Raw genomic sequence first — 15370 nt, 5'->3', positions numbered from 1 at the left:
GGACGAAATTGTATAAAGACATAATAGTTTAACCGTGCCTGGAATTCAAAAGAAATTACGTGAGCGTGGCTATGTATATAAAGTATCGTCAGTATGTGAAACGATCAGACATTCGATTCAAACGTTTGCTTGTTATGTCTGTATGTTTTAGAACATACAGACGTAACAAACATACGTTTGAATCGAATATCTGAACAATTATTCGACCCACGTATTGTAAATCAACGCAAAATACATAGAGAACATTCATATTATATTTGTTGATATTTGCTGATGAAACAGGTCTTATCTTTTCTCATAAATACTATGGATACTCAACACAGGGATGACTGTTACTATTACCCGCCCCCTACAAAGAGGCAGGGCGTCAGTATAATATTTATTCTGAGTGTTAATGGCATTAGTGCGTTTCGTTGTGTCAAAGGTAGCGTCAATGCAGAGCTATTTCGAAGATTCATTGAAGGCAATATACACGTAAAAAAGGTAAAATTATTAATCTCATTTTCATTTTGGATAACGTTCATTTCCATCACAAAAGATAATTAGTCACAGTGAAATAGTGACTGATTATCGAATTTTATTGTAAATTTATCATTTATAAAATAAAGAGAACAGTTAAGAAAATAAACCGAAATTTTTTTTTTATTTGTTTTTATAGGCCGGGGCAAGAATGGTAAATTCTATACAAGATGAAAATGGTTTTGGCACTTCATTATCTTCATCTATAACTTCAGAATCATCGTACATCGCAGATTATTATAGAGACAAAAGTGTATTAATTACAGGCGCAACTGGATTCGTTGGCAAGGTTAGAACAGTTTCAATTTAAATACTTTACATTTATTACTATTTAATGCCATTAATATAACAGAATTTAAATATTTAAATTCTAAACGATACAGTTTTTTTCTGTTTATTTTTGAATCACAATAGCTTCTGTTGTGGCTTAGTATTACGTATAAAAGTATTACGTAAATTACAACTTCGTTTATAATTGTAATTAATTTTAAAGGAAATTTTAAAAACTAAAAATGCAAAATTATATTAAAAAATTTAGCTTCAGATGATGATTTTATATCAAATAATTTACGTTTTTATCGCCATACAGTTGTTTATATCATATTTTTATTGAAAACATTTCATCGTGTCATTAGTTCTGACATTTCTATAACGTCCCTATTCGCAATAAATAATCAAGAGTTAGAAGTTAATCAATAAACGTCCACGTAATAAAAGTAAAATAAATGGTAATCGGTTAATTTTAACTCTTGATTCTTGAACGCAAATAAGGCTAAATGAAATATATATGTAACTGTTCTAACATCATTTTCAATTAATTGACTCTACTCGTGGGCGTCGGCAGAAAATTTTTCCAGGGGATCAAGGCTTCATAATAAATAATTACATTCAATAAATTTTAATTTAATTATTTAATATTTTAGCATTTTTTTCACGAATAGATTATCGAATACAGCAGCGTTTCTCAAAGTGGGTTCCGCGATTGAAATTCTAGGGCAACGCGAATCTAAAAACCTTTTTAAAGTTAATGAATCAAATGCATTATTTGTTTATTTTACAACTATTTTTAACTGAACAGTTAACAATTATTTGAATCGGCAGTACACCTCAACGTGAGAAGGGCAATGGTAGTTGCTATTGCCCTTTTCACGCATCATTCGTACGACTGACATTTCATTGAATGATAAAATATTTATAATTGTTTATTAATAAACAATTGTATACAATTATATGTATTTTAATTTAATTATTCGTAAAATAATAATTAAAAAATGAAACATTAGACTCTAGTGGCCTCGTTCTTTCTCTGTCAATTGTACAAATTTATAACAAAAGATGCCGACGTGTTGCGAATGCTCCGCAAAAAAGAATTTTCCTTAATAAGGGGGCTCCACTTTACCAAGAAGTTTGGAAAACTCTGGCTTACAGTGTTGCATCAATACAAAAAGACAAATCGTCCCTTGGTCGAGGTGTAAATTATATATCTAAATCACTTTTACGATTGTAATTTTTGGAATTTTTTTACTCGATTCTATGGAGACTATGCCCTTTTTGCCCCCATCTGCGGACACTCATGCGGACTCTACTCGATACACAGAATTTTTAACTCGTATTAAAAAATCAATAAATCCTATAAGGAATTTAATGCAACGAATCGATATTTTATTTTATTCATTCGTATGGGAGAAATATAGACACTTTAAATTCCAGTCATTAATATATCGTTAATAGAACAGAACAAATATCATGTCACGTCTCTAATTAATACGATCGTGTCAATAGCCATAAGTCTATAACAATAGCCATTCCTATTTTTTTGATAATAGGCTTAGACTATTGACACGGGCGTGTCAGTAACCATTCGTATGCTTTTATAAACAGAATATTGACACGTATATTTATTCAGAAATTTTTTAAAATCTTGCAAACAAAATACATCAGAATATAAAAATCATATTGAATTACTTATGCTTAATGTTAACATGATTTACAATAATGAAGGTATTGCATTTATAAGTTTCACTATAAATACTAAAGTTTAAGTGCAATAATATGCGTTTGTTTATTTTTTTGGTTCTTTCAACCCAGTTACACTTAAAAATAGCCCTTTAATATCCATCGCGAATTCGGCCAGGTCCACAATGGGGTGACCCAATTTATCCGAGACAGACCGTCCAAGTTGCTCGTCCCGGACACGATCCCGAATTCTCAGCGCGATAAGGCTGAGGCCTTAACCCCATGGCCATCCGGGCGGTCGACGTTCAGATTTTGAGAGCACTTTGAAGAATTTCTAAATTTTTGATATCTTTGGCATTTTTTACTTCACCTGCTTCACTTTTAAATCTTTATAAAATAAATAAATCAAGTTAACACGTTTACCCATATTTTTCGAACAGTGTTGCCAGATTTGTGAAAATCATTTATTTTCTGAATGGCAAGAAATTTCTTTTTATAAGTTGAACTATTATCAACTATCTACAACGCAACGCCTCGAATCGACTTAAAAATTCTGTTACGCAAGTTGTAATGTCAGTATTGTAGATATGACAACAAAACTAAGCTAGTTGTATTTTATCTTTACTAATTAGCAAAGGTAAAATGCAAGTAGCGGGTTGTCTTTATAATCTTGTCTCCTTGCATCTTTATTATTAATGCTTCGACGATTTCTATTCAACGCTTTTAAAATATATGAACTTTGGATTTGGGCTGGAGTCTTTTCACTATTACTCAGACTCGACGAGCAGGATTTTTCAGACTTGGCAAAAAATCCTACTTCGAATGCATTTTTTGGTTTTCGAAGTAATTTTTGGTTCCGATAGAGTGAGTGGAAGCCTTCGGACCTTAAATTCCTGACCGAGGTCCTCTTAAAGTAAATCAGAATAATTTAACTATAAAATCAATGTACAGTACATAGAGAAAGGAAAATGTAATAAACCGAGAGCATCTTATATCATAAAGGATAGAACGATTACAGGCCTTGGTGCTCTATACTCGGATTTACGTAATGAAAGTACGTATCATATATACTGCACATGAACACTGCTGACTAAACTGATGCGGCCTAGCCATCTTATAATTTCCGTAGCTACTGCTCAGAAACCCTCGATGTAACGGATGACAAAAATTCTATCGTAACGAAAAAATTTATAGCTTCCTCTCTTATTCGCGGATAGAACAACCTAAAAAGTTGAATCCTTGGTACGAGTGAATGACAACATTATTAATATTTTAGATTGAAAAATTTATAACTATGACATTTTAATATGCCATGTACACTAATTTCGTTATTAATATGTTTCTAAAATGCATTCGATAGTCATTTAACGAACTTTCGGCAATATCGGATAACCTCTTCCCCCAATTAGCCCTTTAAATCGAAGACCTACTGTACACTGTTTTTACACGTCAAGATCATTTTTATATTTTAATTTTTGAATATATGTCATAAAATGTACGTTTTAACTGTATAAGTTTATTTGTAAGATAAATATTTCTAAAATTAGAAAATAAATGTGTGTATTAATATATACAGTAAACCTGTGTCGATAACGGAGGCTTAGCCTACATCTACAGCTTAGAAGAGGCCATTGGCACGAATGTGTCACTATTCATCATATTGTAATACTTAATATAGCACACAATTTAATATATACAATTATACGTAATTAAACGTTAATATAAATAATTAATGCTATTATTTTAAAAAACCGAGAAAATAATAAATTTTTTTTTTGTCTCCAGCAAAAAAAAGTAATTGCCTTTCTAAATTTATACTTTAAAAACAATAACACAAAAATTTATAATTATAATTGAAATATGTATAATTAATTTCTAAATAAAGATGTTCAAATTTGATTTTAAACAGGTCTTAGTTGAAAAATTATTACGTTCCTGTAGTAATATTAAATATATATATATATTATTGCGAACGAAAGATGGAATGGGATGTAGACAACGTCTCGATCAACTTCTTGGTTCTCAGGTAAGAATATTTGATATATTAAAATTTAAGGAATATATAGGCCTAATCTTTAAATTACTGGTTCAATTTATGAAAGTACAATCATTCGATTCTGCATTAAAAGAAAGATTTCCCCTAAAAATAATATTTTTTTGGGGGGGGTAATAGCTTAACTATCATTTTTAAACGGTATTGTGATTTTAAAATGAACTATACAAATTCCACATCATCCCAGCATCCTTATCTCCTTCCAAGGTATAGTTTACAATTTGCTCCATATTGTTACAATTTTTAATCGCTCATATTAGCGTTGGATCATCTCGATACAGTGTTTTTCCTAACTAGCGATCCAGTGTACTACCAGCCAACCCAGTATCGAATCCGAACGGGTCAAAAAATACCCAAGAATTTTTCGGGTGATGGTCCTTCCGAATAATGTCGGACCCCGTCCCTCGTAATATTGAGGGCCTGGCCGAACTCATTATACGCTTGTTAAGAGGCCCTCTTAGTGCCCATAAGGCAAAGTTAAAAAAACGTTATCTGCTGTACGGTTGACTACAGTTTTATCCGAAACGGGTCTGAACGGCAATGAGATAGACTGAAGATACTGGAAACAATATTGTGGTGTACATCAATTCAGGGTAAATTGTGGACGCTTAGGATGAATATAAAATCAAATGCCTGACTTTATAAAACCTACGATAGTAGGTGTTAAAGGTCTTTATATATATATATGAATTTATGATTTAAAAAAATCACCTATGATAAGCATTGCACTAAGTTACGAGAAAAGATATAGCACGAAATTCTGCTGTAATGAACTGGTGAATAAATTATCAGATGGCAATGAAATCGTGATTAAAAATTAGTAAACTACACAGCCTGGTATGACAAAATATCACTGGAACGAACGAAAACAGATTATGGGAATTCGAATTTGTTTTCTACTTTCCACTTTTATCCGAATGATTTTCGAATTTTCACAAAATGCACTTGTAAGAAATTCATAATACCAAGATTAATATCTATTGAGATACCTGAACTGAATAATCATCATTCGCTTTAAGAGGAATTCGCATACTGGAATATTGTTGTACTGTAATATAAAATTTAGCATAGCTTTTATTACACTAAAAGATCATTGAAGACTATTTCAGCATTTTAGTACAGGGACAGGGCCCGCTCTAGGGACGGACAATCCGGACATTTGTCCGGGGCGGCAAATCTAAAGGGCGACATTTTGTTGTGAATGTGACAAAATATTTATAAGTTGAATACTTAATTAATCGAAATTTATATTTGTCGATTTTTAATGTGGGTTCAATTACCATGCAATTTACATTTCGTATTTACTATTTTTGCCTAAAAGCTAAAGAAAATATTTGCATTCCTTAATTCCGAAGAAAACCATAAAAGAGGGCTTTTGGGCAAAAGGAAAGCATAAGCAACAATGTTAAATTTTGTGCCAAACCTTAGTGTTACCTTAAGAATACTGCCGATCATACCAATAACTGTAGCTAATGGGAGAAAGGAGTTTCTCTAAATAAAAGTTAATTAAAAACTTTTTACGTTCCACTACCCACGCAAAATCTTAATAGTTTGGCCATTTTGGCGATTGCGCATGAAACTGCCGATCAAGTAAACTTAAGAGAGTTAATAAAAAGTTTGCAGAACTAAAAATAAGAAAAAAAGTTTCTTTTGATTTTAGTACAGTCGATGTACTTTAGTTTTTATAGGATATAAGTTTTTTGTTTGATTGTACAATAATACATTTTTGTAGTATCATTAAAAATGCATCTAGTTAACAATTTGTAACTAGGTACAGGTATATTTTAATTTTTACTGTTTTGTACTACTTGATTGTTAATTTTATATTACACGTCTCTCTAAATAAATTTAAGGGGCGGCAATTTGTCTTTTTGTCCGGGGTGACAAATGCTTGAGCGGGCGCTGACAGGGACTAATAGCTCAAGCTATTGATGAAATCCAAACTGATAACTTTTTGAGAGAGAACTGAATTTTATGGATTACAATCTTTTAAAAAGCATTGTTCTATTTTTAATTAGCTGTGTTGAAATTTAGATCTTTGCACATCTGAAGCGGGAAAATCCTAAGAGCCTTACCAAAGTCATACCAATTAGTGGTGATGTTACACTTCCGGGTCTTGGACTCAGTCAAACAGATACAAGCATTCTTACAGCCAATGTTTATGTTGTTTTCCATTGCGCAGCCACAGTCAAATTTGACGAACCTTTCAAGTAAGTCCGAAGTATTTACAAGCAAGCAGTGAATTTTAAGATTATTTAGTAATAGAACTGAATATTTTATTCAGGAAATCCGTGTCAATAAACGTAGAGGGAACAAGAAGAATAATAGAATTATGCCATAAGATGGTTCATATATCGGTAAGTAATGTAAAATGTTTTTATGAAATTTTCAAAACAATGAAATTTTTGTTCTCTCTCAGGCTTTAGTACATGTGTCAACAGCTTATTGTTTTTGTTATCGTAAACAAATCGAAGAAATCGTCTATTCGGAATCTATAACTCCCCAGAAAATCATTGAGATGGCAGAGTAAACAATCATTTTAACAGCTTTCTTGTTTTTAGAGCGCATATATGTACTATTATATATTTTCCAGATGGATGGATGAAGATCTACTTGCTAGTATTGTTCCAAAATTATTAAATGGTCGCCCTAGTAACTATCATTATACAAAAGCATTAGCAGAAAACCTCTTAACTCAAGAAATGAGCTTTCCAGTTGCAATAGTTAGGCCATCTATTATAACGGCTGCATGGAAAGAACCAATTCCAGTGAGTGAATTTGACTTCAGATTTCCTGTGTGAAAAATTTATTATTTTCGTTGCACGAAGTAAATGCAATCTTATAACGAAGATTCAGAACACTTAATAGGATATTTTAAAATTAGAGCAGTAACACCTGTATGTATGTACTATACTAGTCTGATTACTGTTTGTTTTCTTACAGGGTTGGGTCGATAATTATAACGGTCCTTCCGGATTTATTGTTGCGGTAATTAATTTCATTTTAGAAGAAAATAGTTTGCATCAAAATAACGTTTTAATAAATATTTACAGACAGGAAAGGGAATTTTGAGAACCATGCTCGTGGATCGAAACATAGGTGCAGATGTAGTTCCAGTTGACCTAGTTGTAAATCTGATGATCACAGTCGGTTGGCATATTGGTGCACGTAGGTAAGTTCAAACAACACGTACTTTTGTTATCAAAAGTGCAATTTACTTACTTAACTTAGGCCAAACTCGCTCACTGTATACAACTGTACAACTGGCTCGATTAATAAAATCACTTGGGGAGACATCAAGAGGATTGCCTATCCCATTATAATCAAACATCCAAGCATGCAGGTCTTTCGTTATCCAGGTGGAAGTTTTAAAACTAGTCGATTTTGGAATGAAGTGTGTCTTCATTTTCAGCATATTCTGCCTGCTGCAATTGTCGATTTTTTAGCATGGATAACAGGCAATAAACCTGGGTAAGTTTCTAAACAGTAGAGGTTTAAAAATAAATTTGGCTTTGAACTTTAGTCTCTCTCTTCTTTTTTATAGATTGTTAGAAGTTTATAAAAGTCTTCATCGTGCAGTTCATCTTTTAGAATATTTTACGACAAATGAATGGCATTTTGATTGTAATAATGTATTATTATTAATGAATTCATTATCAGGAAGAGATAAACAAGTTAGTTATATTCATAAAAGTTTTATACCATAGAATTTCATCAGTAATGCCTTATACTAGTTAGTTATCTTTCTTTCAGACATTTGGTTTCGACATCCGACCAATTAACTGGTCATTATATATGGAAAATTATGTGTTAGGAGTAAGAAGATATTTGTTAAAAGAAGACGAATCTACATTACCTGCAGCCCGAACAAACCTAAGAAGGTATTTTTTCTTTTTCTTTTGTTTTTGCAATTTTGACTTTAAGAAAATTAATTTTTTTATAAATATATTGTTTAGGATTTATTATTATTGGCAAGCAGTGCATGGACTGCTTCTCTGTGTTATCTTCTATTTATCAAGACAGACAATGGCTGCTCACTCCATATGGTGGTTTCTAGTATCTTTGATTCTTCAAATACAAGACAAAATACGAAAATTATTCCCTTCTTGAAGTATCATTATTTCTGTAAATCAATATGTACAATTTAAAGTCTCATTAGCATAACAAAACTATCGTTAAGAACTAGTCTAAATTTATACTCAAATTAAACAGGGTTTTAGCATGAAATTGTTCAATAAATTATATTTTTATGTTAAAATGTCAAATGGTTTATTTTAGTGTTATGTCCAAAATGTTCTATAAAATAAATTGAATTTCTTAAAAATAAAATTTAATTGAATACTTTGGATCTTAGCCAGCCAGATGGATGAAGCAGTTATTTGAAGGCATCAGCCTAAACTTTGGGGGACCAGGAAGTTTTCATGGCTGATTTATCTGGACAAGATGAGCCCTATCTGTACTTCACTACCTGGCTGACCTCCAGGTCCCCCATTTCCTGGTGGACCTGGAGAAAGACATTAGTGTCTGCAGAAAAAAGACAAAATGCTTCAAATAAATCAAATGATACTTTTCTGATTAAATCAACAAAATATAATTAACTGATTTTTCATGTTGTATAATGATAATTTTGTGCATTTTAATCTAATCTAAACTGAAGTCAATTTACAAACTTAACAGAACTTTATTTGTATATATTCATTCACAAATTAACACAAACCTCAAGACACTGGAATGCACAACTCAGTGTTTTCTTGTTAACGGCTACTCTAATAATACATCAGATCACTTATTCTTTGGTGAACTAAATATAAATTTGGTTAAGAAAAAAATTTGTTCATTTGTTAAACATCATATGTTACAAGCTAACTACATTCTGGTGGGAAATCATGCCTCATTAACAACAGGCATCTTAGAAACAAAATAATCTAAGTGAAATATTGTAATAATACATACACATTCATACTCACATCACATAGCTATAAAAAAAAAAAAAAAAGATCAATCTGGAAAATGTGATCCCATTGAAAGGTTGTAGCACTAGATAGTTGCTGTATACCCAATTGTATATCAAAAATACAATAATTATGCAGTAATAGTTATTACAAAAAAGTGCAAACAAATGTGTCACAGTGGTCTTGATTTCACTAGATCTCCTGTATTAAGTCGCCGACGGGGTAAGTCACCAAACATTTCTGTTCCGTCAGTAATGGTGAGGGCTTTTATACTTTCTGCAATTTGTTCCGGGTCTCCAGTAACTACAAACTATAAAAATAATTAATAAAATAGTAATGATTAAGATACAAATTAACAGTTTCATATAAAAATACCTTTTCCTCTTCTTCAGACCCACTAGAATGATTAAACTGTGACCAAACTGGAACTTTAATTGGAAGAGACTGCGCAAATTGTTTAGGCAACTTTTTACGAAAATTTAAAGTATTTTCTTCTGTAGTACTACTGTCTGTAAAAATTAAAAAAACGAAAAAATTTAAATTATTAAGCAAAATATTTCTACTTTTTAAATATAAAATATCTCACCTCTGTTAAAATTCCTAATTATTAGCAGCAATAAAAATTCAAAAATTGTGAATAAAGACCTTAGCTAAATACTAATTTTTTCTTTCAATAAATTTTGTCAAAGTAATAAAGACTTACAAATACAATTTCTAACTTATTTACAGCTATGATTATATTGCAGAATCTCCTAAGTATTTTGTGAAATTTAAAGATTGAGAATTGTTAAAATAGTTCAATGGCGCATCAAAGTCACTAATTTTTATAATGAACAGATGGCTGGGCAGCAGTGGCAGCAGGCTGATGTTTCTGCCACCCACCCAGCCATCTGGCCATTTAAGTCAAGCATCTCAAATTTTGTAGGGGTGATCACAGTCTCAGATATATCATACCCATCCCTCACCAGCCAGCTGCTTCATTGTCAGCAAGGCCATAATGGACCTGGGAGAAAAAAAAGGGCCCTCTTAGACTGTGTTTATTTAGATGTGAGAAATGCAAGAGGTGATAGAAAAACCAGAGGGATGAAAACCAAGCAAATCAAGATCATGCATCTACAGAATTTCTCTCCAGTTGCATTCATGCAAAAGTGGGAAGGAAAAGTCCAATGAATTTTACAACAAACTAATGTTAAAGAAAAATATAATGAAAAATAAAGGAAACTACTCTTTTCTTCCTTTCATTTATGGCCTTCCTGTATTTTTTGCAGTTTCTCAGGCCATTTTCTTCACGTTTGACAAATTGTAGACAGGCTCCATTGTTGCTATTCTATTGACAGTGTTGTGCAAAAATGAGGAAAACTACTGTGTGTCAACTCAAGAGATGATAAAAAAAATACATGAGGAAGTTCAACACAGTCACAAAGGAAATTTGTGCATTTCTTGAGCATAATGCACAAGAAGTCAGTTTCCCTCTTCTGCAAAAACAGCTTTGTGAGTGCAAATTCTGATTCCAAAAGATCTCTCTTTTGCGTGTTTTTTCTCTTCTCACATCTACATAAATGCAGCCTTAATATTCTCAAGGCAGACCGAATGGAGAGGGAAAGTACTAATTTTCAGACTAAATAGTAGTTAGTTATGTATAAATTGAAAAATCTAACAGACTTAAAAGCATACTGACAATTATTATATTAGCAAGAACAAAGCTTTATTAATAGAGCAAAAATTTTAAAACTGAAGTTTTACTTTTAAATGCAATGGTATACACTCAAACCTGTTTTTGTGCGGTCTATTTTTGTGCGATTTTTTGTGTGTGGTATATGAATTTCAATCAAATTGGTATACTGCACAAAAATAATTGCACAAAACACATTGCACATATAAAAAAAAAATCGCACAAAAAAGACCACATAAAAACAGGTTTGAGTGTATATAAATAGTTATATTTCAATATAAAAATATATATAACTATATTTAGCTCTTTTCTTAAATTTCATGTTCTGTATTTGTAGCCGTTTATAATATTGAAAAAGTATTTTGGGATTTTCCTCCATATTGATCAATTATAAACAAATAATACTAATGAATAAAATCTACATTATATATCAAATATTTGTATATAAAATGATCATTGAAATAACATTGAAATTATTTTGAACTGAATGGTTTAGACCAGGGGATTCCCAACAGAATCCTGTCAGCCTCTTGGGGATAAAAAAAAATTATATATTCATGTACAATGTTTCTATTGTAAATATAATTCAAATTAAAAGCTTTTTTTAATGTTTCTATTTTATATTTAACTCTTTAAACACAAAATCAGCAGATGGAAAAGTTGATTGACTAGTTTTGATAAACAAATATTCTTGTAGCTGTATTGGTAAAAACAGTTTCATCTCCAGGTACAGTACATAAAAATTTTAAGGGATTAAGAAGGTAAATAAAAAGTAATAATTTCAAATACATTACAATTTTAAATCTTGTTTAAAATTACATACAATAATCAAATTATAAATTGTTTTATAATTTGATCTGACCCTTTTAGAAAATATGAAAGTAATGACCAACAATATTTTTTATAAATTGTTATTTTATTTTATTGAAACTTGAAGTATACCATCCTAAACCATAGACTCCTGTTTATTTTTCAGCATGATCCCCTTTCTTTGTATACATCTTTCTCAATGTTCAGAAAGTTTGAATATTTTCATGGTAGATCTCTATTCTAGCAGTCTGAAGGCACTGACACACTCAATTTATACCATTCTCTCATAATGTTGACCTTGCATCTGATCCTTCGCAAATCCAAACAGACAGTAGACTGAGGATGCCAGATCAGAGCTATAGGAGGGATATGGAAATGAGTAGCCCTAGTTGGGAAGTACTGTATTTCTCGGTCTTTAGCTTGTCTCGGGATTCCGGGAAAAAGTGACCTGTTTCCCAGGATATAATTAATTATTTTTAAAATAAAAAAATATCTTGAAATCGAATGATTATTATTTTTCATTTTTAAAAGTAATTTAATATGTTCTGAAACCTTCAAAATCATAATATTAATAATGCTGTATAAGATATATTTTAAAATTACCTTTGAATTACATAGAAATTTTCACAAATAGAAAAAATTTATTAAAGTTTGTTGGAAACTGCTTACAAAAAATGCCTTTGAATCGAGTTGAAAATTTAAAGAAAAATGAACTTAGATCAAGCTTCTAACTTAGAAGGTAATTTTTGTTTTTTAAATAAAACATAAAAATTTACAATAATGTTTTGTATTATAAGATTTTGAAAACCAAAGATGGCCAATACTCTGATCACTCAATCTGGTTATTTAAATAATGAAAAGTTCCACTACTGAAAATGCCCTTTCCAATTCAATGAATGTGGGTGGAATTGTCTTTAATGCATTTAAGAGAAGACAATGTTACGTGTTTTTTCACCTGTAACCTCAGATTTCTAGTTCATTTTTGAGATGCGTTGCAGTACTTCTTTTGCTCTCAAGTATTCTTGATTTGTCTAACTCGGCTGCTTTAATAGTAGTATCAAGCTTATAGCCCAATAATTAGGCAGTTTGTTTGGCTTTAATAATCAGGTTTATGAAGAAAAGCTTCATACTTGCAGACTTTGTACTTGTTTCTATCCTTGCCTAATTTGCACAACCTGGCATAATGCAGTTATTGCAGCTACTGGGCATAGTTAAAATTAAGACTGCATCAGCACAATTATTCAAGATATTACAGGTTCTGACAAGTAAAAGATTTTTAGAGTCCTGCCACAAATATATATTGATTATTGACAATCTGAGATGTCATAACAAGCAAAAATTTAAAAAACAATTAAGTAGGCTTAAAATTAATAAATACAAATGTATTCTGACAGTTTATGAGTTAATTATACTTTCTATTTGCAAAATTTCCTCAACCTTAACACAATAAAAAAAAAAAGTGAACTGTTAAGAAATTTGAGGGATTTCCTGGAATGAGAAGAATTTCCCAGGTTAAAAAAACAGCCCAGATCCCATTTGAGAAACCCTATTCCCAACTCATATTGTCAATTTTTTCTAATGTGCAGAGGGTGATGTGAGGCCAAGCATGTTGCAGGATAATCTTTCTTCCAGGACATTTATGCAATGAACATTGGAACTTATCCAGTGTCTAAACATAACAATTAGCATTGTTTGTTTGCCCACTTCCAAAAAATAAGCCAAAATCAATCCTTCATCCTGGAAGATCGTGCCTTAACACTCGCAGCTGACAGCACAGCCTTTGCTTTCTTCTTTCTTGAATTCAAATGATGCCATTCAATACTTTGCTGTTTTGTTTCTAGCTCAAAATGGTGAACCTGCTTTCATCACTTGTCACAATACAGAGGAAAAAAAACATCATCATTTAAATATCTCTGAAACAATTGAGGTGATGGTTTGGCAATGAATTTTGTGGTATTTGGTCAATAAACACAGCACCTAACAAGCACAAACTTTCTTGTTGGCTAAACTTTTAATTACCTTCTGAACTGTGCTCTATTTCAAGTGTTCTCACTATTTTGTCCACAGTCATATGCCTGTCTTCCTGAATTACTTCATCAACTCTTACTTTGTTGCATTTTGTTGTGGCTGTTCAAGGACAACTGTTACAAATCTGATCTTGGATACCTGTGTTCATCTTTAAAATGTTTCACTCATCTTCTAACTCTGCTGGCACTCATACACTCATTTCTATATGTATGGGGAAGTCTCGGGTAGTAAATTTCTGAAGTGGGGATCTCTCTCTTAATGAGAAACTGAAAGACAGCAGGATGATAAAATGAAACATTATTGTATACCATTTTGTTTGGCATCCATGTGATCACATGATCAAGCTCTTGATGTCATAAGACATAAAATATACCATAAGAGATGGCATCTTTTCTTGTTGCAGATTACTACAAAAAATTTTTGCTCATTACTTTTGATATGATGTTTGCATTTTTTAAATTTTGTTCAAAAACATTTTTGTGCAATAAACAAATATAGGCAAACTAAGGTTTGTTTCAATTAGGTGAACATCCAAAAATTATTCTTAGAAAAGGTGGTTATATAAATATAGACTAAAAAACTCTTTTAAAAAGGAGTTGATATATGAAAAAAGGTTGGAAACTCCTGGTTTAAATGAAGGATCCGAAATACAACCCATAAGATAAAATAGTAAAATAAAGAAAGTCCTCTCTTCAAATTATCTTAAAATTATATCAAACCAACCATCTATTTATAATAAGAATTTCCCATAAAAACAAGGCCTTACTAATTTGGAAGAAGAGGCTAGTTATAGGAATATCCAACTCAAAAACTTTGACCTTATAAAAATATCAGAGTTAAATATCTACAAATTGGGACAATAATACTCTTATTCTAAACAAACTTTTATTTATAAAGTAAAAATCATTAGTAATCTAAATTCTCAGATCTTTTAAAAGGTTAGATACTTTAATTTCTATCAAAATACAAATTTTCAATTTATCTTTCTAGAAAACTATTTACTTCTTTCTCACAATTCAACAACTGTTTCTCCATAAATAGAACACACACACTGGTTATTGGTATTAAATGGCCACCTCTCTCTAATTTTAACGATAAAAAATGATTTGAGTGAAAATAAAATACTTAGTACCATCAAATTCACTTAATAGAGCATCCTTGGGATCACTGTCATGCTCCCTTGTCAAAAGTGGTATGATCACCCAGAAGGTTGCTAATGGCATTTGATTTTCTACACTTTTTCATGTCTGACGGGCTCTATGTAACTTATAACACATTTGGAAACCTTACAAATTCATCATCAAATAAGTTTACTGTAACTTATGTATTTTTTCCATTCTTATATCATCAATGTTATTGTTCTATTGAATAGTCAGTAAA

At 31.2% G+C, this 15370-nt stretch overlaps 2 protein-coding genes across 5 annotated transcripts in view; one reads left to right on the top strand and one right to left on the bottom strand.

Moving 5' to 3' along the window:
• The first annotated feature begins 667 nt into the window (after window positions 1-667).
• Window positions 668-8680, top strand: LOC136977984 (fatty acyl-CoA reductase 1-like). Its single transcript, XM_067273606.1, has 12 exons — window positions 668-808; window positions 4385-4501; window positions 6563-6738; window positions 6813-6885; window positions 6948-7054; window positions 7122-7296; window positions 7472-7516; window positions 7582-7700; window positions 7760-7999; window positions 8073-8202; window positions 8282-8409; window positions 8485-8680. The coding sequence occupies exons 1-12, from the start codon at window positions 671-673 to the stop codon at window positions 8636-8638; spliced, it is 1602 nt and encodes a 533-aa protein (XP_067129707.1). The 5' UTR covers window positions 668-670; the 3' UTR covers window positions 8639-8680.
• A 509-nt stretch (window positions 8681-9189) lies between these two features.
• The window catches only part of LOC136977988 (uncharacterized), a 47862-nt gene continuing 41681 nt past the window's right edge, over window positions 9190-15370 (bottom strand). For all 4 annotated transcript variants that reach the window (XM_067273613.1, XM_067273611.1, XM_067273612.1 and 1 more), the window contains 2 exons: window positions 9856-9989; window positions 9190-9790 (listed from right to left, as the gene is read on the bottom strand). In XM_067273613.1, coding sequence (XP_067129714.1) covers window positions 9653-9790; window positions 9856-9989 — 272 coding nt within the window. In that variant the 3' untranslated portion in view covers window positions 9190-9652. The remainder of the gene's footprint in view (window positions 9791-9855; window positions 9990-15370) is intronic.

Source organism: Centruroides vittatus, unplaced genomic scaffold, assembly GCF_030686945.1.
Source record: "Centruroides vittatus isolate TY-2023 unplaced genomic scaffold, ASM3068694v2 contig_484, whole genome shotgun sequence".
In the NCBI taxonomy this organism is placed as follows: domain Eukaryota; kingdom Metazoa; phylum Arthropoda; class Arachnida; order Scorpiones; family Buthidae; genus Centruroides; species Centruroides vittatus.
This window is presented reverse-complemented; position numbering and strand designations above follow the sequence as displayed.